This window comes from Erythranthe guttata, chromosome 6 (assembly GCF_056151865.1).
Source record: "Erythranthe guttata isolate IM_541 chromosome 6, IM_541, whole genome shotgun sequence".
Classification (NCBI taxonomy): Eukaryota; Viridiplantae; Streptophyta; class Magnoliopsida; order Lamiales; family Phrymaceae; genus Erythranthe; species Erythranthe guttata.
The window spans coordinates 3703056-3727534 of NC_142538.1; the positions used below are offsets into that span (position 1 = coordinate 3703056).

Consider the following 24479-nt stretch of genomic DNA (forward strand, 5'->3'; position numbering starts at 1 on the left):
AAAAGCCTTGCCGATAATAATTATTGTATTGTACAAATAGAATAAAAAAGTTCAAAGGACAAAAAAATACATAAAGTCCTTACACTACGCGTCACGCCTCTCTCAAAAAGCAAAATAACTCCTCCTTTATTAATTAACTAACCACCACAACGTAATTCCTATCTACTATATTCTAAATTTCTCAAAAATAAAACAATTGCCATATATTATCTTTAATTTTCTGCTAACTGTGATATAAAAAAACATATTACAAACGTGCAAAAAATAGTAAAAACAAATAAGAGAAAAATTGGTCGTGGGCACATTGCTTAGATAACAAAGCAAGCCTGCTGTTACTGTACAGTGAGTACTATCTTCGTATAATGTATGTATTGTATGTATTTTGCATTCATTTCTTTTTTCTACGTACCCAAAAAAATAAATTAAAAAAATTCAAATGGGTTCCCATGGTTTTTAGAAATTAGGGTTTCTATTTTTTCTTCTTTCTGATGAATTTTTTTGCTGTTGTAATATTTGGATAGATCGATTATTATTTCCTTTTTTTTTTTTATCTATCAAGATATTGGAAGTTTCTCCTTATCCACACACTTTGATTAGAATTCGAACGAGGCCCAGACGGATTAAATCTGGACAATGATCATTAACAACAGTAACAATAATAAGGTTTATATCTCAATCTGGATTTGTGTTTTTCAGAATTTTATAAATAATTATGTGTGATTTTTTTTTGTTTTTTGGAACTTTTCAACTGGCTGCTATCTTCTGTGGCTAAAAAGTCAATTGATGGTGGAAAATTAGGGTTAGGGTTAGATCTGCTGGAAGATGTTGTTATTCACCCCTTTTTTTTTTAATATATTTTGATTTAATTGCATGTTTATGTTAACTACGATCTGTTTCATTTAAGTTGTTTCTGAATCGCCTTTTCATTTCTGGAAAATTGTGAGCAGGAATTTTGGCAGTCTGAGCAGCAGCAATAGATCAAAAGGGGGATTTTGTCCTTGACTCAGAATATGTAAGTTTTTATTTATTTATTTTATTTTTATTTTTTATTTTTAGATCTAAATTGTCTTTTGTGATCTGTACTATTTTCTCAGTCATCAGCAAATGTTGAGTCTAATCACAGAAGCTTAGGGCCATTTTTTTTTGGTTTGAATTATGAGAAATAAATAAAATTATTTTAGATTACTCAATTAGTACACGATATGATATTTACGGCGTATTATTTTACGAACATATGAAAGCCTAGTATAGAGTAGCAAGATATTTGTCCAGCTGAAATAAACTAAATTAATTGTAGACTGAGGGAGAGAATGAGCAATTGGTTTGTATATATTTATACCAGATACGGCTAAAAACAACATGTATTGTAACTTTAACTTTCTGGGTTGATTTCTGAGTGTGTGTTAGTTATGAGTTCAGATTGGACTGATTTTGATAAAAAAAAAAAGGAATCAACATGTAATAGTGGAGAATCCTCTGCTTAAGCAAGTGAGAGTTTAATTTAGCACTTATTCTTCATTAGGGAACAATCCATTCTATTCTTCTGCAGAATTGCTGACCAGGTGAATAAAATGGAAAATTGGTGTGTTGCTTGTGTTGGAGTATGATTTGGGGATGGGTTAATCATGTTTCGTAGTTGAGAGGAAATATTTATGTGGTCTTTGATTTGAGCATTTGGGTGTGGCAAACAATGTGTTATGCGACCAACTATTTTCATGTTTAGGTTGCTTGTCGAGGATGAAATACCGATTCCTCTGAATCTGTTTTTTGTTCAGTTCTGTTTCTTTCTGCTTATATATTTTTCCCTTCGTCGCTATTCCAATGTCCATACACGTTCACAGCCTTACCTTCATAGTTTTGAATCATACAAGACATATTGGTGTTTAACTTTCTTTGGGTTATGAAATTGTGTTACATGTCTAAACTATTTAAAGCAACAATTGAAGATGCAGTCAAACTTTTATGCAACGATTGAAGACCCAGCACGATTTTGAATAAGTTCTATTGAAACTTTATTAATCAACTCAGCTTTGGACATTGAGTACAGTTGATTTTGTTGCGATTAGGGTTCTGCAGCCTCATATATTTTTTCAGTCAGATGATTTGCTTTTAGTAATTTCTTTTGCTCCTTGTATTTAGTAGCATCAAGTCATTTTATTCGCATGCTTTTGGGATAAAGTATTTCTTTCACCTATTTATTTTTACTTCATTTGGTGTTTTGCAGTGGTAATGGGCACAGAACTTGTTGGACCTTGTATGAAAGAGGATAGCATGGAAATTCCCTCAATTCCTCCAGGTTTCGAGTCATTTGTGCCCTTCACTGTGAAGAGAGCAGAGGATAATCAAGTTGGCAGTTACTCAAGCTCTGCTAGGGTTGTTGAATCACAAACAGTCAAGTTAGAAACCGAGTTTGACTGTAATAATGACTCACAAACCATGAAGACCCTCAGGCGTAGGCCTGGGGTAAAGTATAACCAGGTCGATAATAGTTCTTGCGATGAAAACGAGTCTGAACAGGTTGATCAACTATAGTTCAATTTACGTGTGCATTTTCTCTTTCCATGAAAGTATATTTTAAGTAATTATTTTCTTATATTTTCTACACTTGCAGCATATGTTTTTGAGACACCAACTCCCGAAAGGTGTTATTCGTGGGTGCGAAGCTTGTAGCAATTGTCAGAAGGCAAGTCGTCCAAAACTAGTCAGACTTTTCAAGTACCCCAAAAAAACAAAGAGAAGAAAATTATCTGAGATGCATGTACTTTTACACACAACTGTGCGAACATATGGTCCGATGTATTATTCTCATATCTTAAATATCACTAAGCTTGTATATACCATCACTAGATAGCTTAAGATTAAGAATGTTCGTATGTAAAAACCAACTTTTTAAACTGAGGGTTAATAGGTTGATCACTAGATGGTGATTGTTCAAGTTCTATAGTGGCTGGGCAGTTGGATACTGTTGGTAGTTTTATGTGCTAAACCTTTAAAATATGCTTGGAATATGTAACAGGTAAATGCAAAATGGCGTATAGAAGAAGCTCGAAGGCCTGATCTCAAAGAAGTTCCTGTATTTTATCCTACTGAAGAGGTATTTATTGTTGATTTGATGTTTCTGTTGGAGCTCAATTTGAATTTATTTCTTTTAAAGCAATTATATTAATGTTAGTTTCATGGATATTTCTTACTACTAGGAGTTTGAGGACACTTTAAAATACATTTCAAGTATACGGGCAAAAGCGGAAATGTACGGGATTTGCCGCATAGTACCACCTCCTTCATGGAAACCTCCTTGCCCTTTAAAGGAAAGGAATATATGGGAGAGCTCGAAGTTCACCACTCGTATCCAGCGGATTGACAGACTTCAAAATCGGAGGTCAATGAGAAAGATCTTGCAAGCCAATCCATACAAGAGGAGGAAAAAGAGAAGATGCATGAAAAATGGAGTTGATATTGAAAATACTAATGAGGAAAGCATAATTCCAGGTGAAGCTGGACTGTACGAGGCTGAGAGATTTGGCTTTGAGGCTGGTCCAGAGTTTACTCTGGATTCATTTCAGAAATATGCTGATGAGTTCAAGGCCCAGTATTTCTGTAAAAATAATAATATTTCAGAATCAGGAGGTAATAGAGCAATGCTCGAGGAGCAGTGGCAGCCTTCAGTAGAGAATATTGAGGGAGAATATTGGCGAATGGTGGAGAAACCAACAGAAGAAATTGAGGTAAGGCAAAAACATTAACCCCTTGTCCATTGTACTTGTTTAAACTGTAATGTCATGTGACACTTTATCTGTGGTTCTAATTTTTAGTTGCACGTCTTACTTTCCAGGTCCTTTATGGGGCTGATTTGGAAACCGGAGTTTTTGGGAGTGGCTTTCCTAGAGATACTCAGCAAGCTCGTTCAGCTTCTGATATGAAGTACATTAACTCGGGATGGAACTTAAATAACTTTCCTCGTCTCCCTGGTTCTGTTCTCTCATTTGAAAGCAGTGATATATCTGGTGTTCTAGTTCCTTGGCTGTATATAGGAATGTGCTTTTCCTCATTTTGCTGGGTAAGGATATCATTCTCGTTATATATGGTCCTAGGCAGTGCCTGTCTAAAAATAGTACCAAAATTAATAATTCTAAGATCTGGGTGCATTCTACTTCTGAATAAAAGATGATTTTTTTGCATAAAAAAAGTATGCATTATAATATTTGTGCTCTTCGTTTGCTTTTACTGTATTTTCACTGGATATTTTTGGTTTGGTTCTTCCTCAGTGACTACTCTCACCTACGAATATCTAAATTGGGATTAAACTTTAGCACAAATGATTCCTTTAATTTTCCATGACCAATAACAAGTTGTCAAGCCAGTTGTACTTGAAATTATTAATTTTTTTAACGTATATCTTTTTTATATAATTATTTTTTCCCATTTCCTTGCTGTGCTACAGTATGAGCTGGTGTTTCTGACATTTTCCATATCCATTGCTCATATATTTATTTGTATTTGTATCAGCATGTTGAGGATCACCACTTATACTCGTTAAATTACATGCATTGGGGAGCTCCAAAAATGTGGTATGGTGTTCCAGGATCTGATGCCTTGAAACTGGAGGCTGCTATGAGGAAACATCTTCCCGACCTCTTTGAAGAACAGCCAGACTTGCTTCATAATCTGGTAAACACTATTATCGTGTTATGACTTTCAGGGTTGAGAATTAAGGAATACAGTATAATCTAGGCAACCTTTTGCCAGAGTTAGTTTGCTTCAAAGACATACTGCGACAATTAGTGATCGGCATGATTTAAATTTTAATAGATGCAGGGTGGTGAATATGTCGATTTTTTATATTGCGTCCATTAGTGCTGGCATGGTTTAATATAACACAGCTGTGATCAGGAACCTACTTATTAGTGATAAGCACTTTTCTCATTTCAGGAAAGCATGAAATGAACCTGTACACAGTAACAAAAGTTAACAGCATACAACCATGAATGAGTTTTGATATTCGTTTCCTCTTTGCATTTCTTGATGTTGGTTATGATGGTAGAACTCTTGGAATAAAAGTTTACTGTTTGCAGGAAGATGGAACATTAGCCATTTTAAACCATTTTACGGTTGATTGGTTTGATGCAGAAGTTTGAAGTCTAATTTATATCTTAACTAATATGCAGGTCACTCAACTTTCCCCCTCAATTCTAAGATCCGAGGGAGTGCCTGTTTATCGTTGTGTTCAGAATCCTGGAGAGTTTGTTCTGACTTTCCCTCGAGCATATCATGCTGGATTCAACTGCGGTTTTAATTGCGCTGAAGCAGTTAATGTTGCTCCTGTTGACTGGTTGCCGCATGGACAGAATGCTATTGAGCTTTATCGTGAGCAAGGCCGAAAAACATCCATTTCACATGATAAATTGTTGCTTGGTGCAGCCAGGGAAGCTGTGAAAGCAAATTGGGAATATAATTTATTAAGAAAGTCTACTACAGATAATTTGAGATGGAAAGATGTTTGTGGAAAGGATGGAGTCTTATCCAAAGCATTCAAGGTATTTATCAAATTAATTAATTAATTTATTTATAAATAATTATTATCTATTAGTCTATAAATATTGCATGTTTTGATTATCGTCTTATTAAGAAGTCTCCATATTATGTTTTGGCTAGACTCGGGTGGAGATGGAGCAAGCGCGGAGGGAATTACTTTGCAAATCCTCACAAGCACTGAAGATGGAGAGCACTTTCGATGCCAACAGTGAGAGGGAATGTAGCGTATGTCTCTTCGATCTGCATCTCTCTGCTGCAGGTTGCCACCATTGTTCACCAGATAAATATGCATGCTTGAACCATGCAAGACAATTATGTACATGTTCCTGGGGTGCCAAGTTTTTCCTTTTCCGTTACGATGTGAATGAATTGAACGTTTTGGTTGAAGCTTTGGAAGGGAAACTGAGTGCAGTATATCGATGGGCAAGGCTCGACCTCGGACTTGCTTTAAGTTCTTATGTTTCCAAAGACCACACCCAAAGCCTTCCGGTTATAGGTAAATTATCATCTTCACCAGCTCCAAAAGAGACGAGCGCGTTTCCCAGTGTCGTTTCCTCAAAAGAGCAGAAAGGGGCAGCAGATGGAGATATTTTGAATTTGACAAAGTATATCGGCAGTCCAAACGGTGCTAAAATATTGAAACCACCTGTGGTGGTATTGGCTCTCGAAAACATGAAGGGGTTATCAAACTCATCTCCCCAGAAAAATGAATCAGCCAAACATTCTTCACCATCTAAAAAGGAAAACCCTTCCAAATATAAATCTTCATCGGCGTGTAAGCCTTTTCAAGTCAGTTCATCATTTCCTGGAAACAAAGATGTCATACTGCTGAGCGATGACGAGGGAGATGTACCCATTAAACAACCGTCTGTCGAAAAGGAGATCTCCGAAAATATGGTTAATCTTGCTAGTTGTGTTAACATTCCAGTCTCTGTGACCACTGTCACTGCTTCCTCTGTAACGCTTGAAACAATGAAGCATGGTTCTGGTCCAGAGTACATAAAAGTTGAAGACCATGCAGATTCTGGTGAACAAGTCCCAATGAAGAAAGAGACAAACGTTGATGGTGGTCATAAACCAAAACCAAACAGTGATGAAAGATCACATAATGGCGATAGTCATAAAAATCGGGAGATGGATGTTGATTCGAGATCGATGGAGAACGTACAGAATGTAACATGTGCCCCATCTGTCTCTCAGAATGTCTTGGACAGATATTATCGTCAGAAGGGACCTCGTATGGCAAAAGTAGTTAGGAGAATTAATTGCAATGTTGAACCTCTGGACTTCGGGGCTGTGCGTGCTGGAGCGTTATGGTGTGACAGTCGGGCTATTTACCCCAAGGGTACGAGCTGTAGAAATCATATGACTTTTTTTTTTTCTTTTTTAATATTGGATTTAATTGAATTAAGTTTTTTTTTTTTCAATGCAGGATTTAGGAGTCGAGTGAGGTACATAGACGTTATAGATCCAACTAATATGTGCTATTATGTCTCTGAAATTCTTGATGCCGGGCGTAATGGACCTCTATTTATGGTATTTAAATTTTAACTGTGAACCGTTTTACGTACCATACAAGTTTTTCATATAGCATAAATAAGTACGTATCTTGAATCTAATTTATTGGTTTTGTAGGTCTCGGTCGAGCATAGTCCTAATGAAGTATTTGTCCATATCTCGGCTCCTAGATGCTGGGAAATGGTTCGGGAAAGAGTAAATCAAGAGATTGGAAAGCAACATAAGTTAGGAAGAGCAAATCTCCCTCCTTTGCAGCCTCCAGGTAGTATGGATGGGATGGAAATGTTCGGCTTTTCTTCTCCAGCAATTGTACAGGCAAGCTCTTAAAACTAAAAACCTGGTTTTTAACTAGTCCTCAAGTGAGAAGAAACTTAATAAAATACTGGGCCTCGTTTGGTTGGTTAGATTAGCCATGATTAATTAAATAATCAGGTCATACTTGATGTTTGGTTAGTGCAATAGATTCGTGGGCCCGCCCACAATTATAATCTTATCTTGGGAACCAAACGAGGCCTTAAAGTTTCAAACTGTTTCTATCTGATTCTGAACACCTCTCTCTCTCTACAGAAAATTCAGGCTTTGGACCAGAATCGAGTATGTTCAGATTACTGGAAAACAAGGCCACTAATGCAAATCCCTCAGCAATTACAATATGTAGAAAGTAGCAGTAAATCTAATGTGAAATCTGAGCCGATGAATGATGAACACAATCCGAGTAGAAGCCATCCTGGTGTTGAGAAAATACTGAACGGCTTATTTAACAAGGCAAATACCGAGGAGCTCCGCATGTTGTACAGTGTTTTACATAACAAGAGCTCCACCGATGAGCAAAGCTTATTGACCAAGCTTCTTAGTGACGAGATTCACAAGCACCCAAGATAGTTTTCCCAGCGTAGCCTTTTAACTTCATAATTAGATTTTGTAAATTACGAGCTCCATTATACGTGACAACGATCTTGCTCACTAAAGAAATTTTCAAATTTTTTTTTAATTTTTTTTTTTATTTTAAGGTCAGGAGCAGAGGATGATTCAATGTTTTGAATAATGAGTCTTACATTAATTCCTGTAGAAATAACAGAAATCCCATTCTTTCAGATGTTTCGTATTTTGTTGTACTTGTCTGGAAGCAAACAACATTTTGGGTGTATCTGCAACTGTCAAAATTGTAGTAATACTCTGTTCTGAGACGCTTCGACTATTTTAAATAGCCTTTTTATTCCGTTAAAATATGATCTCGTTTATTATTAGAAAAAAAAATGTGGCATTGCCGATTTTCGAAACATTTGTATTTTCGTTCTTTAAATTCTTGTTTAGAATCCATCTCGAATCAAGCTAGGTAGAGTACACAGAGTATCGAGTATGTACTAATAAGTTGAATTACGAATACGGTGAACGAGTACAATTAATGGTTGCCATTAGTTGGTAATGACAGCTAAAACGACGAACACATTTTTTTTACGCAGAAGTTGCCAATTGGTAGAGTTGCAGTTTCCATATGTAGTTTACCACATTATTTATTTAAACATAATTTAGTTTAACTGAATATTACACACTTAAAACTTAAAATCATGATCGTCGAAGCCTCAGTTGCCACCATTTTCACCGACGAGGCCACCGACAATTTTCTGCAATAATAATAAGACCAGAACAAAATCATTAGAAACTCCAATTTCTGGTCCCATAATCACTAAATAAGAGGAATATTCCAAAAAAAAAAAAAGAATTAAAAAATTGTTACCTGTATGCAAGAAACAGTGTACTGCACATCGGTTTCTGAGATCTGATGGTGAATAACGAGCCTAATTCTGTATTGTAAATGTCGGTATTAGACATTGTTTGGATATATACACATATATACAGAAGTAAAAGAAAATTACGTACTTGAGTGGACCTTCCGACATTGCAAATATACCATGCGCTTCAAGATTTTTGAGTAGTTTACCTTCTGTGATACCCAAGCTCTCTTGAATATCAAAATAGACCTATAACGATTATTTTTTTATTAGGAATTCACAATCAAGTTATATTAGTGGAATCAGTGAGTAATCAAATTCGCACGTTTACAACACTTACAATATTGGTCTCGACAGAAGCCAGGTCAACTTTCAATCCTTTGATATTATTAACTCCCTCTGCCAATCATGAAGAATTTATTTTTGTACATAAATCGTGGAGCAAATAATATATATATATATATATATATATATATATATATATATATATATATATATATATTTCTTTCGGAAATGCACATAAAACACAATGATGGGAAAAAAACTTACCTGCCAAAGTCTTGGCTTTTTTATGATCAGTATCGAGCTTAGCAACATTTTCTTCGAGCGCAACCAAAGCAGCGGCACATATGACACCAACCTGTCTCATACCACCACCTAATGTCTTCCTAAGAATCTTCGCCTTTTGCGTAGAACAAAGATAAAGAAGGTTTACGTAAATTTAGGGAAAAAATAAAAATAAAAAATAAAAAATTGAAGTCCGATGAGAAAATAACCATTAATTTTGTGTACCTTGTAAATGAAGTCTCTTGGACCTGCAATAATAGTTCCAGCAGGAGCACCAAGACCTTTCGACAGACAAGCCTGCACATCACATATTATTAGTTTCTGTAACAAAATTGCTTTACAATTTTTTATGTGAATAAAAGTATCAGAAAAAATGCATATTAAGAAATACGTAAAAGTAATATCGAACATACTGTTACTGTATCAGCAGCCTGCACAAGCCTATGAACTGGAACTCCAAGAGCCTGGAAAATAGATTCGATTAATAGTTTCTCGATTGTGTGTGTAATTACTTGGATGTACTTATTCCAGAATTTATTCCTCAACCAAATTCTTATTTAAATGTACTTACTAATCGATCTCACTTGCACTACTTTCTCAGTGATATTTTGTACATAGATGCATGAGCCATTACAATAAATAAAAACGACAGGTCGAACTCATTTTACAGGGTCACATATTTCTTTTATGATTGAACTTGACTCACCACAGATGCATTGAAAATACGAGCACCATCGATGTGAAGCTTCAACCCATACTTCTTCGCCAGCTCCCCAACTTGGTCAGTGTATTCTGCAGTCAAACATCGACCACCAGAGCTGCATCAAAAACAACCATTTCGTCACTTCCAAAATCACCAAAAAGAAAAGAAAAAAAAAATAATAATAATCAAATCGAATTTTCGTAAAATTGAATTTTTTTTTACTGTGCATGTGAATTTTCCAAGCAGATGAGCCTAGTAGTGGGATAACAAATCTCAAAGCTCGGATCCCTTATCGCCTCTTCAATGAGTTGAATATCCATTGTTCCATCTTCGTTGTTCTTCACAGTTCTTGGATGAACACCACCAAGTGTCGAAATGCCTCCGTTTTCGTAAATATGGATGTGCGAATAGTCGCCGAGAATTACCTCACTACCCCTGATCTGGCAGTGAGTGAGCACACAGATGAGATTAGCCATTGTACCAGAGGGTACAAACAGTGCTGCTTCTTTGCCCATTATTTTGGCCATCTCTTTTTCGAGACGAGCAGCAGTTGGGTCGTGGCCCAATACATCATCGTCCACGTCAGCACTAGCCATTGCAGCACGCATAGCCTCGGTTGGTTTAGTGACTGTGTCGGATCGAAGATCAACTCTCCTCGTCACCATTTTTCGCCTGATTAATCAAAAGAGTTAAAATCATAAAAAAAAATTAGCAAAAGTTTCGTAAATTCGTATCATAATAACAAGATATCGTATACAAGAGAAGAAATCATGATATATCCAGATGATGAGTCACGATTGAAGAAAAAGCCGTGCAAATTCATAATCTAACACCTTACTATCAACTCTCTGCAGACTTTATCGAAACATTAAGACGAGAATTTTCGATTTAATTTTACAGATCTTCGATTTTAAACAAAACAAGAAACTTACAGACTGATACAAGATGCAAATTAGCAGATTCTTCTTCAGCCTTTGACTCCACCGATTATCGAATCACTTCATAGGGAGAAAAAAATGCAAGAATCATTAAACATTCACCAAAAGAAACTCAAATTAAAATGAAAAAAAAGCATAAGAAATATTACAAACACATGAACATCAGATGAGGTTTATTCTGTTCTGAAGAAACCTGTATTTAAACATGTGGTCTCTCCGAGAAAAGAAAAAAAAACCCCAATTAGGGAAAGAATCTACCAACTTTTAAACGTGTAATTATGGGATGAATCTCAATTAAAACATTTTGCATTATTTTTCCCCATTCAATGAACTTTACCACTTTTATGAAGATGGAAAAAGCGATTCTAACACACAATTAAAGCGCACACAGTAAAAGTAGCGCTTATCATCCAGAAAAAAATCCAAACATATGATGTAACAGAAATGAATCTTACCCCACCCACCACCACCACCGAAATTAAAAAGTAGGAATCTTTAGCTGCGTAATTCAATGGGCCAGGAGAAAAAAGCTCTACCTAAGTACCAAACACCTTTCGTAATCACAAATAATGTTCGAAATTCTGCAGATAAATGACATGCATGGGGGGAATTCAGTGGGGGGTTTAACGAAATTGATTTCCGTCAACTCACTCTGTTTATTTTCTGACCTCGATTTCTGCCAAAATTCCTGCAATTAGGTTGAATTGGTGAGTGCGGTTGCTCCGTTTGCCTCGTTATCTCCGCCGCCGTTAAGGAGAGAAGAGCAGTAGCGTTCAGATTTTTAGAGAGAGAAACTAGATTTTAGAGTGTGTGTGTGTGTGTGTGTGTGTGTGTGCTTGCTTTTTATGGCTTGGGGAGAAATAATTGTGGTTTACTGCATTTATAGAAAGGAGAGATGGTTTTGGGTTTTGAAACCTCTGCATGAACAAAATCTGACGTGGCAGAGAGAGACGAATAAAATCTGACGTGGCAGAGAGAGAAAGAGAGAAGAAGGTAAGTAAGGTTGTTTTTTACGAAATATTTCACACGGGTTCAATTTTACTTATTTATTTATTTATTGAACTTAAAAAATGTGGAAAAGAAAATTCGAAATTTTTATTACTATATGTTAATGTTGTATCTTGTATTGAATTTTATTTTGTTACTATATGTTATGTACATTAGAATTTACTATTTAGAACAATAAAATTGTATTAACACGTGGTATATATAAGTAAATAAGAAAAGTAACTAATATAAACACGTTGTAATTTAAAAATAAAAATAAAAAATAAAAATAAAAAAAGTGAATCTAGTCAATCAGTCCAACCCAAAAGAAAGATGATGAAGCTGCCACGACACTTTGAGTAGTCAAGATAACCAAAACAAAAAGTGTTTATTGCAATTATTGCCCCTATATTATATCGAATTGCTAAAAAGTTGCCTTATATTATTTAATTGGCAAAAACGCCCATATATTGCATTTTTTTAGCACACGACCCCCGTCTATTTTGTTCCTTAATTTCTCGATTTCGACTCGGTGTCACAAGCACACTAACAAGTTAAACACATCACAATCAAGTCCCAAAATTTGAACTCATATACAAAAATCAAATCTCGAAACACGGAATTATTTGTCGAATTAATTCCAAATAAAATAAATCGATTCTTCAATCCTCCCTCAACAAGTGCAGAATTTTCATTTGTAGTACGATGCTAGAACATAAAGCATTAGTGCTGTTGATGCAGTTACAAACAACTCCTGAAAAACACGATTATTCGTTATTTGAGTACATAAAACTTATCAACATGTATATATATATATATATATATATATATATATATATATATATATATATATATATATATATATATACGTGTATATATATTTACGTTTGTGGACTACGGTTATATATTACCTGGTTGTTGTACAAGAAAATAGGTATATAGCCAGCTGCAAACTCAATACAGTTCAACACTGCAGTGTACCCCTGCAACGAAAGAACAGAAAAGACGTCATTAAACGAAACTAACATTCTTTTTTCTTACATTTTTTCCGTAATAACTCGACTGCGAAAATGCAAATAGTCAACAAAAATTATGCACAGTCAGCATACCAAAGAGGCAAAAGCGACGCATCCAAAACCCAATGCAAGTGATCGAAGCAGCCTTTTGCCCATTTTCAACATTCTCCCTTCATCCTCACCGCCTTCTTCCTGCAGCGAAAATTACCAACATTGCCCTTTAACAAAAAAAAAATTGACGAAAAGAACCATCGATAACTTACTGTAAATGTGGTAGGTGCAGGTGATTCGAACGACTTTAACTTCTCAAATATCCGATAAACGAAAACAAACGCCAGGAATTGCAAAGGTTTGTATTCGGCACTGCGCTTGATAAGAATCCAAGCCGTCTGCACGAATAGGAGGGAAAATGAATAAAGTAATAACTATCGATCTATCTAATTCTCCTCAAAGAAACCTACTTGGAAAAAGACGAAATAAAGTAAATTTTCTACTTACAAATACAGCTGATATTGCCATGTTGATTCGAATATCTTTGACCTCCGATTTGGCAAACCTGAACCATGTGCCGGATAGGTGTCACGAGAGAGATGTAAATAACTATACAACTATCGACTCAAACTTAGAAGTTATGGTTGAAATAACTGTAATTGATACGTAGTAAGCAAATCACGTTAGATTTCCGGCCAATTCAGATCATGAAAGAGTCGAGATTAAGGATCGAAGATAACTCTACCTTGGGCCCCACGGAACAATTGGCTGCTTATCGGCATATTTTATATCTTTCGAAACCTGCAATTCGTATAAATAAAGATGAACACATCGTCGCAACTGTTCATAAAGAACATTAACAAATATAATATACTGAAAATACCGACGAAAGTTGCTTGACGTTTTTAGTAATTCCTATGTTCTTCTAACCACATTACAAAATAAAGTCATCCAGTAAAGTAAGTAATCACGAAGCTATTGATCTTTCGAAGGAAAAATGTTGTACAAAAAAAGAATCGATTTTTTTTCTACATACCCGAAACGGACCGAAAGTTTCGCCCTTCTTCCGTTTCTTCAATTGAGACATCATTATAGTGTCGTATGCCTTTTCCAACTGAAAATGCGAGCAACAAAAACGAAACTTCAGCACGTAAAATATCTTGTACAGATGTATAAAGGTCATACATATATATACTAGAAGAAGATCGTTACTAGGGTTGTTTCCGTACTTGTGCTGCAGCAGCTTCATCGCCTCTCCTCTCGGCATCCTTGCGCCTTTTCGTGTAAGCCGCCTTCACCATGTCGAATCCCTCTAGAGGATTTACACCAAGAACCTGCAAATAAATAAATATTTATTTATGTTTGATTAATTGCCCCTAAATAAAAACATAGAAACAGTGAGTCTGTAAAATTACCTCGTAAGGGTTTACATCGCCGTTTGCACCGGAACCACCGGCGGCAGAAAATGCCGCGCAAACCACCCGATTGCTGCTGATTGGCTGTAATCTGGAAAACCTGAACGAATAAAAAACACGAATTTTATGAGAAATCGGAAAATGAATAATGTGAAGATAAGGTTCATCGATTGAAAAAAAAAAAGTAATTATCACCTGACAAATGTGGGGTGAAGTGGGAGTGAATTAGCTTTCAGAAAATAATTGCTGGGCGGAAACTTTGAGGGTTTAGGGCATTGGATTATCGACAACGCCATTGATTTGAGCGAAGAACGAAAGAATCGATTTTGGGGAAATTTGGTGAGGTTTTTGCAGAGGGTTTTGGTGTGTAATCTATACAGTTCATTATTTTTAGAAATAAGTATACATTACAAAAGTAGACATCAAGTTCGCGTGGCCTAATGGATAAGGCGCTCGCCTCCGGAGCGGGAGATTGTGGGTTCGAGTCCCACCGTGAACGAGCAATTATATTTTTTACTTCATAACGTTTTTCCGTTTTCGGACACGTTTTGTATCCAACGCTCGAGGACACCTCGAACACCTAATGGACTATTTTGGAATTTGTAAAAAGTTAGGGAATATGAGTATTATCTAAAATCTTAATCCCATTATAATTTAGGTAATATTATCCCGAATTGATTATTTTTTTCCAAGAAACATAAAAACACCTCGAGTTACAAATCCAACATACATTTACATTTATTTGACATGCATAGCAGGGAATCTCTGCAATTCCCAGACCAAACTTATTCAACAACAACATAAAAAGAAAAAGACCATTTATTTGTTCCAAGAAACACTTATTTTTAATATATATATATATATATATATATATATATATATATATATATATATATATATATAAATTCAGTTCACTTTCTCTGAGATTTTGTAGTGAAATCCATCTGGGAATCTGATGATGGGTGACCTAACAATCTTCCCTCCCTTGACTAAATCCCATCTGCAAATAAATCACCCAAAAAAAAAAATTGATTTTCACTTATCAGCCCAAATACTAATATTAATATTGATATTAATATTGATCAGAAAAAAAGGAAAAAAATAAAATAAAAGAATACCTATACTTTGTGACCAAAACATGAATAAATGTCGCCAAAAGCACTCTACTATACTCTGCACCTGCACATTGCTTCATCCCCGAACCAAACGGCATGAAACACTTCGCCACAACGCTCGGTTGAATTTCCTGCACCGCCAAATTAGTCCATTTTCGAACATTAAAACCACGTTTTTTTTTCCAAAACAAAATAATGAAAACCGGAAACGGCTATTTTTTCACCTTCCAACGCCAAGGATTGAATTTAAGTGGATCCTCGAATTGAGACGAGTCTAGGTGAAGACCGGCTGTAGCAATCATTATCACCCATCCCGACGGAATCGTGTATCCTGCATAGATTTTAATTTCAATTTTATTTATTGAGCTTATATATATAGATAATACTAATCCAACTCCAAACGATTATTATTATACCGTTTACTGGAATATCCGTCAATGCTCGACGAAAGAACCCTGGAGCTATATTCCCTAGCCTCAATACTTCATTAATCACCTATATATAGTTTTCAATACAAATTTGTTGCTTCATTCTAAATAAAAAATACAAAAAAAATACATAAATAAAAAAATAAAATACAATCACTTTGTGTAATTTACGAGACCTGAAGTGTAAATGTCATCGATTTGTATTCGTTCCACGTCAGATTCGAGTCTGAGTTTTCTCTCTTCTTCAAGATTGCCTCATGCTCAGCCTAATCAGTGCATACATAATTGATTTATCAATTAAGATAAATTATGTAGTATATATTTTATTGATATATATATATATTAAACTTACAGTTAATTCCTCCAAGACCAGAGGATGCTCAGCTAACAACTTAAAAGCTAGAGCTAAGGTAGTGGAAATAGAATCGGACGTGACGAAAAACAGACCGAACATTAACTGAACTATGAAATCCTCGTTTATAAACGACTCCGTTTTCTTGTCTTCGATTATATGATCAAGAAGATCACCATTTTTCCTCTCTGTTTCAGACAGCCTCTTTGTCACAACATCCCTCATCATTTCTCTAACTTTCTTGTGAGTCTGGAATTTAATTTATATAAAAAAAGATTATAATTACCATATTATAATTATTTACAATCATGATTTCATAATTAATAAGACTATTGTATGATTATGAAATTAAATTTATTTATTTTTTTAATTGTTACCTGCAGACATTTATGATGTGAAGTACCGGGGAGATTTATCGGGAACGACATTAGTCCTTCGACCAAATCCCTGAACATGTCGCTCATCTTCAACGGCGCGTTCTCGAGATCGCCGCTGAATATTTGCTTCGCCGCAAAATCAATCGCCATCTTTTTTTTCATGCCAAAATGTTAATATTAGTAATAACGTTTTCTAGCAATTCGATACAACCAGAGGTACTAAATGCAATAAATTTATTAAATATGCATCAATACTAAAATCGGTCGAAAATTATACATCATCATCAATTCATCATTCCCATAATTTTTTTTCTCGCTTTGGAATATCTTTTATTTTAAATTATTTGTCACTTTAGAATTCCAATAAAATATTTATTACATTTAAGAGTGACGAAATAACTAATGGAAGAGGGTATTTTGGTCATTTTATTATATTTTTTTCATAGAATTCATGCAAATTCATATTTTTCTTAATATGTACGAGTTAGCTTAAAAAGACAAATAAAAATATAAAATGGTATGAAGAGAGTATATATATATATATATATATATATATATATATATATATACCGTAACCGATTCGCTTTTAACTTCGACAGAATCGAGACTCGACCAAGCAGAAAGAGTTTTCCGGACCATAACTTCGATCTGAGGGAGGAGTTTCCCCTTAAGAGCCTCAACGCCAAAGTGATTCAACGTCAAATTCCTCGTGTACTTTCTAGAAGATTGACTCGCCTGGTCAAACACCTCCGCAAACGTGTCCATAGACCACGTGTCCACTAATTTCCCGTCTTGCCGGAGCAGAAAATGGTTGAACTCCGGGTCCGCCGTGAATACCACGGGCCGACCCGCTATGTTTGTCCGAAATATCGACCCGTATCTAAACCGGTAATTAAAAATACAAAATTAATTTCAATTTTCTTGAAATTGTTTTAATTAATTATATTATATTATATATATTATAATTATTATTAATTAATTAATTACCTTTTGATTCTGCTCTTGATGAAAGGTGGGAGGTCCAAAGAGGCGCTTGGAATTACTAGCTGAATGGTTTCTCCTATGAGAGGGAAGCCCATTGAGCCAGGTGGCAGAACTCCATTGGTTTTAGGGTTTCTCCACCTGTAAATCCAGTGTGTAATGGAGATTGTTAGCAGTGTTCCGACAAGGAGAATTACTGATGATTGCAATGATTGTGTAGTGTACGAGGTAATATATGTTTCCATATCTCAGGCAATTTATTAATACTATATACTTTGAGAAAACTGATCGATATATATATATATATGTATTGCAATAATGCTTTTGTGTGATGGTTTCTTTGAGTTGTGGTTTTTGTGTGTGTGTATATATATATATATATATATATATATATATATATATATATATATATATATATATATATATATATATACCATGTTTTGGCTTGGGGAAAGAAGACATTTGAAAGTATATAAGTGATTAATGTTCTCTTATTTGTCACATTTGCATCATCTTTATAATAAGTTATTAAGGGTAGGAATCGGATCGGAATCTCTGATTTCTGTCGATATCGTTACGATTTTATTTTTATTATAGAAACGATATTTTTCGTTCCGACTTTTGATTGTTTAGGTTTTTTTTTTCATTTCGATAGAAATTGGAATACATATGAGATTTCGATTTTAGTTTTTCGAAAATAATCCGGATTATTTTTTTTTTCTTTAATATTTCTTCGGGAAATTGTATCTATGATATCAATATTATTATGTATTTTATATATTGCTGGTGAATGGAAAAATATCCAAAGAATTTTGGTTTTGGAACATGTTTTTCCTATTCCAATTTCCAAAATTCGGATTCCACTTTTTTAGGACATAATTGGAATTGATATTTCACTTCCGAACAAAATTAACAAAAAATAATTCAAATAATTTTATCAATTTAATTTAATCCCCTAATTGTAAAATATTTTATTATAGTTAATATATACAATTAGAAAAGTGACTATTGCAATTTGCAAAAGGTTGTATTATTAATATCATAAATTGAATTTATTCTCCAAAAAAAAATAAAAAAAAATTATAAATTGAATATTCCACATTAAATGGAAGTATGAAAATTACAGCGCATACACCGAGACGACAACCAAGACCACGCCAACCTTATAATATTCAACATAATCATTAATCACAATTAATCACAACTAATCACAATTAACATTAGCAAAGCAACTATTTATATACTAAAATTGAAAAATAAAAAAAAATATAATTCGTTAGCTTTTGAATTGAAAGAAAATTCCAAAGTCCCCAGAAAAGATTTTTTAATCCGAGATAGATCTTCTCACACTCTGAATCAGGATTTCCACTGAGCATAATTACGATGTCAAATATGTGGAGATTAGGGTTTATATCATCGGTATTATTGGGGTTGATGATTGCAGTGTGCAGATTTGATGGAGCTTTGGGATCGCAGCAGAGTTCAGAAGAAGCCTACGTCACGCTTCTCTACGGTGATGAATTCCTGCTCGGCGTCCGAGTACTGGGGAAGTCGATCCGAGACACCGGTTCGAACAAGGATATGGTTGCGCTAGTCTCAGATGGAGTTTCTCTTTCTGCTCAAAAGCAGCTTCAGGTTTTTTTTTTTTTTTTTTTTCAATTTATGATTTATCTACGTTTTTTCTTTTGTTTGCTCTGGTGGATTTAGTGGGAAGTGTTTTGTGTGTGTGTGTTATGTGAGGTTTTATGCAGTTCTTAGTAATATAGTGGTTGTGTAAGATTGGAGCTTATCGAATTGCTGATTCTGTGTATGGTTGGACGAATTTGGTGCTTCGAGTTTTTATCGCAAGGAACTTCGTTCTCGGTTGGATTTTCGTCTTTTGATATAGAAAACGCAATAACTTGCATAAATCAGACCTGACGTGCTTGTCGGATTTTGCTTATAATTCCTGGTAGATTGTTACCTTTGAGGAATTGTATTGTATATATTGAAGCTACAGATTACGGAAAGAATTATTTTTGTTTAGTTGGTTGGGGGAGAAGGGGTGATAAGATGTCTCAGCTGCACATATCTAAGTGTTACTATGTATATTGGACCTATCTGTAAGATTTGGCTCTTTAAGCCTTCTTGTTTGCCAAAAGGAAAGTATCTGGCTAGATTATTTGACGTTTATTGAAATCTTATTTTGGGTTTGTGGAGTAAAAGTAAGCTGTGAATGCAACTTTTTTATTGTTTCATTTTCCTTATTTTGATAATCTCATACGTGGTTTTTGTTTTGTTGTGCAGGCTGATGGCTGGATTGTGAAGACAATTAGTTTACTGGAAAATCCCAATCAAGTGCGTCCAACGAGGTTTTGGGGTGTCTATACGAAGCTTAAAATATTTAATATGACGGAGTACAAAAAAGGTGATTGTTCGACATAGTAATTTATTTTGTTGAGTGCAAGCCAGTAAAATTCCATGGTGAAATTTTGGCTGATATTCAAGTAGTTTATGAACATATGCTGGAGTCAACTTTGATGCTGAGCGTGATTGAATCTTAACTATTTGATGCAAATAATCTAGGGCAATTGTTCTTACTCCTGTGTTTGTTCTTTTACATTTTGGCAGTGGTATATCTTGATGCTGATACAATTGTCGTAAAGAGCATTGAAGATCTTTTCAAGTGTCGTAAATTTTGCGCCAATTTAAAGCATTCAGAAAGGCTGAATTCTGGAGTCATGGTGGTTGAACCATCAGGGCAAGTGTTCAAGGACATGATGACCAAAGTGAACACTATGTACTCTTACACTGGAGGTATGGCTTCGGTATTTATTTAAACATTTTCTGCATATCCCTTACTACTTCAAAAGAAGGGATTTTCTAGTTTGTTACGGAGATGTGTAATAATGTTTAGACATCCTGAAGGCTAATTTCCGTGCACATTATTGACGTGGAATTTGCTATGTATTTATGCTTCTGTTTTCCTTTTATATGTCCATCTAAAATCTTGAACTAAGTTTTCTATGCCAAATAGATTAAGCTGTTACTGAGCAGTTGACGAAATTCTGAGAATAATTAAGTGAGGTTTATGTATTTTGCTTGTTTTCTGCTTCTCATTTTGTTCTGCTAACACTAATAGGTGACCAAGGATTTCTCAACTCATATTTCCCCGAATTTGCAAATGCACGTATTTTTGACCCGCATGCATCTGAGGAGGAATTAAAGTCTAGACCCATACCCCAAATGGAGAGACTTTCTACTTTATATAATGCTGATGTTGGTCTTTATATGCTTGCAAACAAGGTAACATCTATTATCTCTCTGCCAAAATACATCTTTGTGCTTATATGTGTTTTGTCTGTGCATATAAAGTAAGGCTGCTGCTCCCTTTCTTGAATGTTTTCTGATGGTTTGGGGTGATGTACTTATGTAAAAAAAGAGTTAAGTAACTTTCAAATGCTAACTGTACTTATACCAAAAGCTGCTGTAGGATTGCTTGAGGAATGAGGAGGGGTGCTTGTTCTCTAGTTCTATAGATTCTTTTCTGTTTTTTTCCTGGAAACTTCCTGTGTCCAAGTACAATTTTTCTGTTTGAGGTTGGATTCAGCCTGAATGTTTCCCCATTTAATTTTAGTTACTTGAATAAGGGTTGATATACTAGAACATGTTTTGGAGCCGTAACTGGCTAACTGCACATATATGCTTGACGTGGAATCAACTAGTTGCCTCAATACCAGTAATTCTGTAACTTGTTGTTGTCAAGTTTGGTATTATCTCAATGTCAATCATTCCGATTCTGGGCTTTTTCGCTAGAAAACATTTACCGGCTTTATACAACTTATTAATAAAATCAAAAGCCGAAGGATAGAATATTTCCTAAAGTAATTAGAAAGTAGTTTGGGATTAACAATCTTGAGAATTAATTTTCATGTTGTGACATTAATCTATAATATGAGATCTATTTTTGGACATTTGTCATCTGAAGCAGAGTTAACTGTGTAGTATGTACATTAGGATTACGAATGTCGATGGAAGTTTTTGCTAGAGGAAAAGAAAAAAATATAGTATTGTGCAAACACAATAAGTATGATACCAAATGTGCAATGTATTAGGATCAGCAGAGTTTGATAACGAGAAGATTTATGCTTATATATCACCTTTCATCTAGAATGTTGCAAGAATTTCCATGATCTTCTTCTAAATATTTTCCAATGTCTCTACCCTAATTGAGGAAACTCTTACTGCATTAACTATTGCACCGTCGCTGTTTAGAAAAACTTAAGAAATTGTTCAGATACCATTTCTTTTATCTCTTCTTATAATACATGGTTGTTGAAACCAGTATATTGTGTGCTAGAGGGAATACATGTTTACAGACAATAATGTGAGTGATTTGGATCTTCAAGCTGGGAGGGAATATATTAGCTTCTCTAATGTAGTAGGAATACATTTTTTTATATCTTAACTCCGTATGCTCTTAATTTTCAGTGGATGGTTAATGAGGACCAACTTCGTGTTATTCATTACACACTTGGTCCTCTTAAACCTTGGGATTGGTGGACACATTGGCTCGTTAAGCCTGTTGATGTCTGGCAGGTATATAGTTCTATTTTTAGTTTGAGGCGATCTTAATGGGTTTATCTGTTTTTCATGATTGTCAAATGTTACTTCTGTTCTCTCCGATAACCAGTTGCAAGATCTTTCTTTCTGGTGCTGCAGAATGCAAGGATAAACCTTAAAGAGACACTCCCAGGTACTGGAGGGGGTCAAAATCCGAATGACGAGCTGCTAGTCAAATTTCTTATTCTGATTCCACTCGTGTTCTTTATTTTCTGTTATTACCGCTCATACTTACAGGTTAGCAACTTTGAAATATTTTTTCTCTTCAAATTTTTGTTGATCTACTCTTAAAGTTTATGTAGTTATATGTATTAACAGTGACTTTTTACGTCAGACACGATCACTTTTTGATCATATTAGACACCTCTACTATAAATTGAGATCTGGGAGTGTTCTTGGTTATTCCTCCGTTACATCTTCTACCATCAGCTCCAATCAACAGGTGTGCGCTGCTCTTCACATCTTACTTAATATTGAAACTCATATTTTTTAGGATAAATATTCACATTCGACATGGATATTATCATTTTTATGCACTGGGTAAACATGATATACATTATTATACAAGCTGTCGGCTTGTTTCTTTGTTTCATTCCGATACTGGATAAGTTGCATTTATTCTCTACTAGATGATATTATTCTATTCTCTGCTTTAGCCATAGCAATCCAGCATTCAGTTTTTTGAAAAATTTCTAATGTGTTTTTCGCTCTGCTGTATTGATACACAGCTTCCAAATGCAGCACAAAGCAAGGTGCCTGCATTTCTCGGTCCAGTCTCAGCGGCTGTTAGTTTTATAGCTGCTCTAGTTTCACTTGCACTTTCATTCTCAATTGTGCCTCGACAAATCATGCCGTGGACTGGTTTCTTCCTTGTGTACGAATGGACATTCACAATATTCTTCCTACTCTTCGGAAGCTATCTGCATGTAATTTATCAATGGGGAAAGCATCTGGCCCATCAGTCAGCATCTTTTTCATCGCGTCCCGAATCTTCAGATTATGATTCTGGGAAAGGTGCGATACTTCAGGCAATTCAAATTCACTTAGTTCGTTTTGCTTTCATCTTCGAATCGTTAGACTTACTGATTTTCGGTTGGGTTTTTAGGTCATTTGCGACAAATGTCGTCTTGTGATGTTGCCGGTTGTTACTATGGGTTAGGGATGGCATCTCTTGCCTTGGCCGTTACTCTATTACCTTGTCTATTGGGAATCACTGCCCTATTTTTAAGGTATGCTGTTATATCTCGTCCCTTAATTTCTCGTGCATGTGCCTTTTTACTGTTTGAGCTATGGCATTGTTCTACACTACCGAATTAAGTATTCACAAGTGAATTTTAGTTTTATTTAAAACGAATGAATTACCTGGTTTTTAACAGGTTAGGTTTGATGGTGGCCGGAGGGCTTATCTTGACATCGTTTATGACATATGCTTCGGAGCACCTTTCGATAAGAGCATTTATGAGGGGTTACGAAGATAGGGATTCACAAAGAACCCGGAGTTTTTGTTATATGTGCTAGTTGTACTCACCATTTTCTTTTTTTGTAAGCTAATTTAATTTTTCAGCAGAGCTAGAGTTCATCTTTCGTGTAACTTATTGATATAACATTTTTTTCTCTCTGGTTCAACTGTAGTATATTATTTGCCTTAAAAAGTATATATATTATATATGTGTGTGTATATATATATATATATATATATATATATATATATATATATATATATATATATATATATGTATATATATTTGCTGGGGCAAAAATGTTAGTATAGAAGAGAAGACAATCTACACATTTTTGTACATGCTTCTTAAATTTTCTATTAGTGAGATGAAAGTTATCAAGTAATTTTTTTTCTTCTTTTAATTAGTGGAGAAACAACATTTTTAGAATAGATCTTAAATAAAAATATAAGGTAAAGTTATTTCCAACCAGCTTATAAGCTTTTTTTAACAACTTATAGATTTAGTCAAACAGCCTCTTAGTTTTTGCTACCCAACTCAATTAAGTTCTCCAACCCCTAAATTGTTTATTCCTTTTAATTTCCTAGTAATTTATTTTTGAATTACTCTATGCTTTGTATGTAAGTTGAATCTCATTAACAGATAATGAATTAAATATGGAGAGCTTATATAACATGAAGAAAGTGAAGGTGATGTGACAGGTAATTAATACCCTATTAAACTAATTACCTCATTAATTAAATATTTATATATAGATAACCAAT

The 24479-nt window shown here is 34.7% G+C and overlaps 5 protein-coding genes and 1 non-coding gene across 10 annotated transcripts; 3 read left to right on the top strand and 3 right to left on the bottom strand.

The window, feature by feature from the left end:
* Window positions 1-63: 63 nt before the first annotated feature.
* Window positions 64-8144, top strand: PKDM7D (Transcription factor jumonji (jmj) family protein / zinc finger (C5HC2 type) family protein). 5 transcript variants are annotated; one of them, XM_013002891.2, is made up of 13 exons: window positions 64-663; window positions 948-1012; window positions 2225-2517; window positions 2612-2683; window positions 3017-3094; window positions 3198-3725; window positions 3833-4057; window positions 4507-4668; window positions 5166-5534; window positions 5653-6877; window positions 6965-7068; window positions 7168-7365; window positions 7618-8144. In XM_013002891.2, the coding sequence occupies exons 3-13, from the start codon at window positions 2230-2232 to the stop codon at window positions 7930-7932; spliced, it is 3564 nt and encodes a 1187-aa protein (XP_012858345.2). In that variant the 5' UTR covers window positions 64-663; window positions 948-1012; window positions 2225-2229; the 3' UTR covers window positions 7933-8144. The 5 variants fall into 5 exon arrangements, with proteins under 5 accessions (XP_012858345.2, XP_012858347.2, XP_012858346.2 ...); XM_013002893.2 differs by having other exon boundaries at window positions 140-342; XM_013002892.2 differs by having other exon boundaries at window positions 165-364.
* Window positions 8145-8439: 295 nt separating this feature from the next.
* THA2 (threonine aldolase 2) lies at window positions 8440-11128 on the bottom strand. Its single transcript, XM_088819501.1, has 10 exons — window positions 10986-11128; window positions 10276-10725; window positions 10057-10168; window positions 9764-9814; window positions 9576-9647; window positions 9333-9465; window positions 9124-9182; window positions 8932-9032; window positions 8789-8855; window positions 8440-8675 (listed from the first exon to the last, which is right to left on the bottom strand). The coding sequence occupies exons 2-10, from the start codon at window positions 10716-10718 to the stop codon at window positions 8634-8636; spliced, it is 1080 nt and encodes a 359-aa protein (XP_088675627.1). The 5' UTR covers window positions 10719-10725; window positions 10986-11128; the 3' UTR covers window positions 8440-8633.
* Window positions 11129-12479: 1351 nt separating this feature from the next.
* On the bottom strand, window positions 12480-14786 carry CJD1 (Chloroplast J-like domain 1). The gene is made up of 10 exons (XM_013003374.2): window positions 14596-14786; window positions 14401-14500; window positions 14215-14319; window positions 14022-14099; window positions 13731-13786; window positions 13493-13550; window positions 13258-13383; window positions 13088-13186; window positions 12890-12961; window positions 12480-12732 (listed from the first exon to the last, which is right to left on the bottom strand). Exons 1-10 carry the CDS (start codon window positions 14694-14696, stop codon window positions 12670-12672), a joined length of 858 nt encoding a protein of 285 aa, XP_012858828.2. The 5' UTR covers window positions 14697-14786; the 3' UTR covers window positions 12480-12669.
* A 40-nt stretch (window positions 14787-14826) lies between these two features.
* Window positions 14827-14899, top strand: TRNAR-CCG (transfer RNA arginine (anticodon CCG)). The gene has a single exon. It is a non-coding gene; the product is annotated as a tRNA-Arg (tRNA).
* Window positions 14900-15306: 407 nt separating this feature from the next.
* On the bottom strand, window positions 15307-17898 carry LOC105977350 (beta-amyrin 16-alpha-hydroxylase CYP87D16). Its single transcript, XM_013002651.2, has 9 exons — window positions 17660-17898; window positions 17243-17552; window positions 16673-16822; window positions 16296-16544; window positions 16120-16209; window positions 15932-16010; window positions 15740-15846; window positions 15519-15646; window positions 15307-15400 (listed from the first exon to the last, which is right to left on the bottom strand). The coding sequence occupies exons 1-9, from the start codon at window positions 17896-17898 to the stop codon at window positions 15307-15309; spliced, it is 1446 nt and encodes a 481-aa protein (XP_012858105.2).
* A 941-nt stretch (window positions 17899-18839) lies between these two features.
* On the top strand, window positions 18840-23919 carry PGSIP6 (plant glycogenin-like starch initiation protein 6). Its single transcript, XM_013003259.2, has 10 exons — window positions 18840-19288; window positions 19940-20060; window positions 20264-20449; window positions 20775-20938; window positions 22124-22231; window positions 22355-22492; window positions 22590-22697; window positions 22984-23269; window positions 23361-23484; window positions 23632-23919. The coding sequence occupies exons 1-10, from the start codon at window positions 19037-19039 to the stop codon at window positions 23771-23773; spliced, it is 1629 nt and encodes a 542-aa protein (XP_012858713.2). The 5' UTR covers window positions 18840-19036; the 3' UTR covers window positions 23774-23919.
* Window positions 23920-24479: the final 560 nt, after the last annotated feature.

Bases quoted from the DNA above. Each gene is read 5' to 3' on its own strand.
- PKDM7D (XM_013002891.2), top strand. From the start codon at position 2,230: ATGGGCACAGAACTTGTTGGACCTTGTATGAAAGAGGATAGCATGGAA. The intron at 3,095-3,197 runs GTATTTATTGTT...TCTTACTACTAG, and splicing joins TATTTTATCCTACTGAAGAG to GAGTTTGAGGACACTTTAAA. The intron at 7,366-7,617 runs GCAAGCTCTTAA...CTCTCTCTACAG, and splicing joins CTTCTCCAGCAATTGTACAG to AAAATTCAGGCTTTGGACCA.
- THA2 (XM_088819501.1), bottom strand. From the start codon at position 10,718: ATGGTGACGAGGAGAGTTGATCTTCGATCCGACACAGTCACTAAACCA. The intron at 10,169-10,275 runs GTAAAAAAAAAT...TTTTTGATGCAG, and splicing joins TTGGAAAATTCACATGCACA to CTCTGGTGGTCGATGTTTGA. The intron at 9,648-9,763 runs GTATGTTCGATA...TGTGATGTGCAG, and splicing joins AGGCTGCTGATACAGTAACA to GCTTGTCTGTCGAAAGGTCT.
- CJD1 (XM_013003374.2), bottom strand. From the start codon at position 14,696: ATGGCGTTGTCGATAATCCAATGCCCTAAACCCTCAAAGTTTCCGCCC. The intron at 13,384-13,492 runs GTAAGTAGAAAA...CTATTCGTGCAG, and splicing joins TGGCAATATCAGCTGTATTT to ACGGCTTGGATTCTTATCAA. The intron at 13,187-13,257 runs GTAAGTTATCGA...TTTTCGCTGCAG, and splicing joins CTGCACCTACCACATTTACA to GAAGAAGGCGGTGAGGATGA.
- LOC105977350 (XM_013002651.2), bottom strand. From the start codon at position 17,898: ATGGAAACATATATTACCTCGTACACTACACAATCATTGCAATCATCA. The intron at 15,847-15,931 runs GTATAATAATAA...AAATCTATGCAG, and splicing joins GACGGATATTCCAGTAAACG to GATACACGATTCCGTCGGGA. The intron at 15,401-15,518 runs GTATTCTTTTAT...ATTTATTTGCAG, and splicing joins GTTTTGGTCACAAAGTATAG to ATGGGATTTAGTCAAGGGAG.
- PGSIP6 (XM_013003259.2), top strand. From the start codon at position 19,037: ATGTCAAATATGTGGAGATTAGGGTTTATATCATCGGTATTATTGGGG. The intron at 19,289-19,939 runs GTTTTTTTTTTT...TTTGTTGTGCAG, and splicing joins CTGCTCAAAAGCAGCTTCAG to GCTGATGGCTGGATTGTGAA. The intron at 22,493-22,589 runs GTTAGCAACTTT...TTTTTACGTCAG, and splicing joins ATTACCGCTCATACTTACAG to ACACGATCACTTTTTGATCA.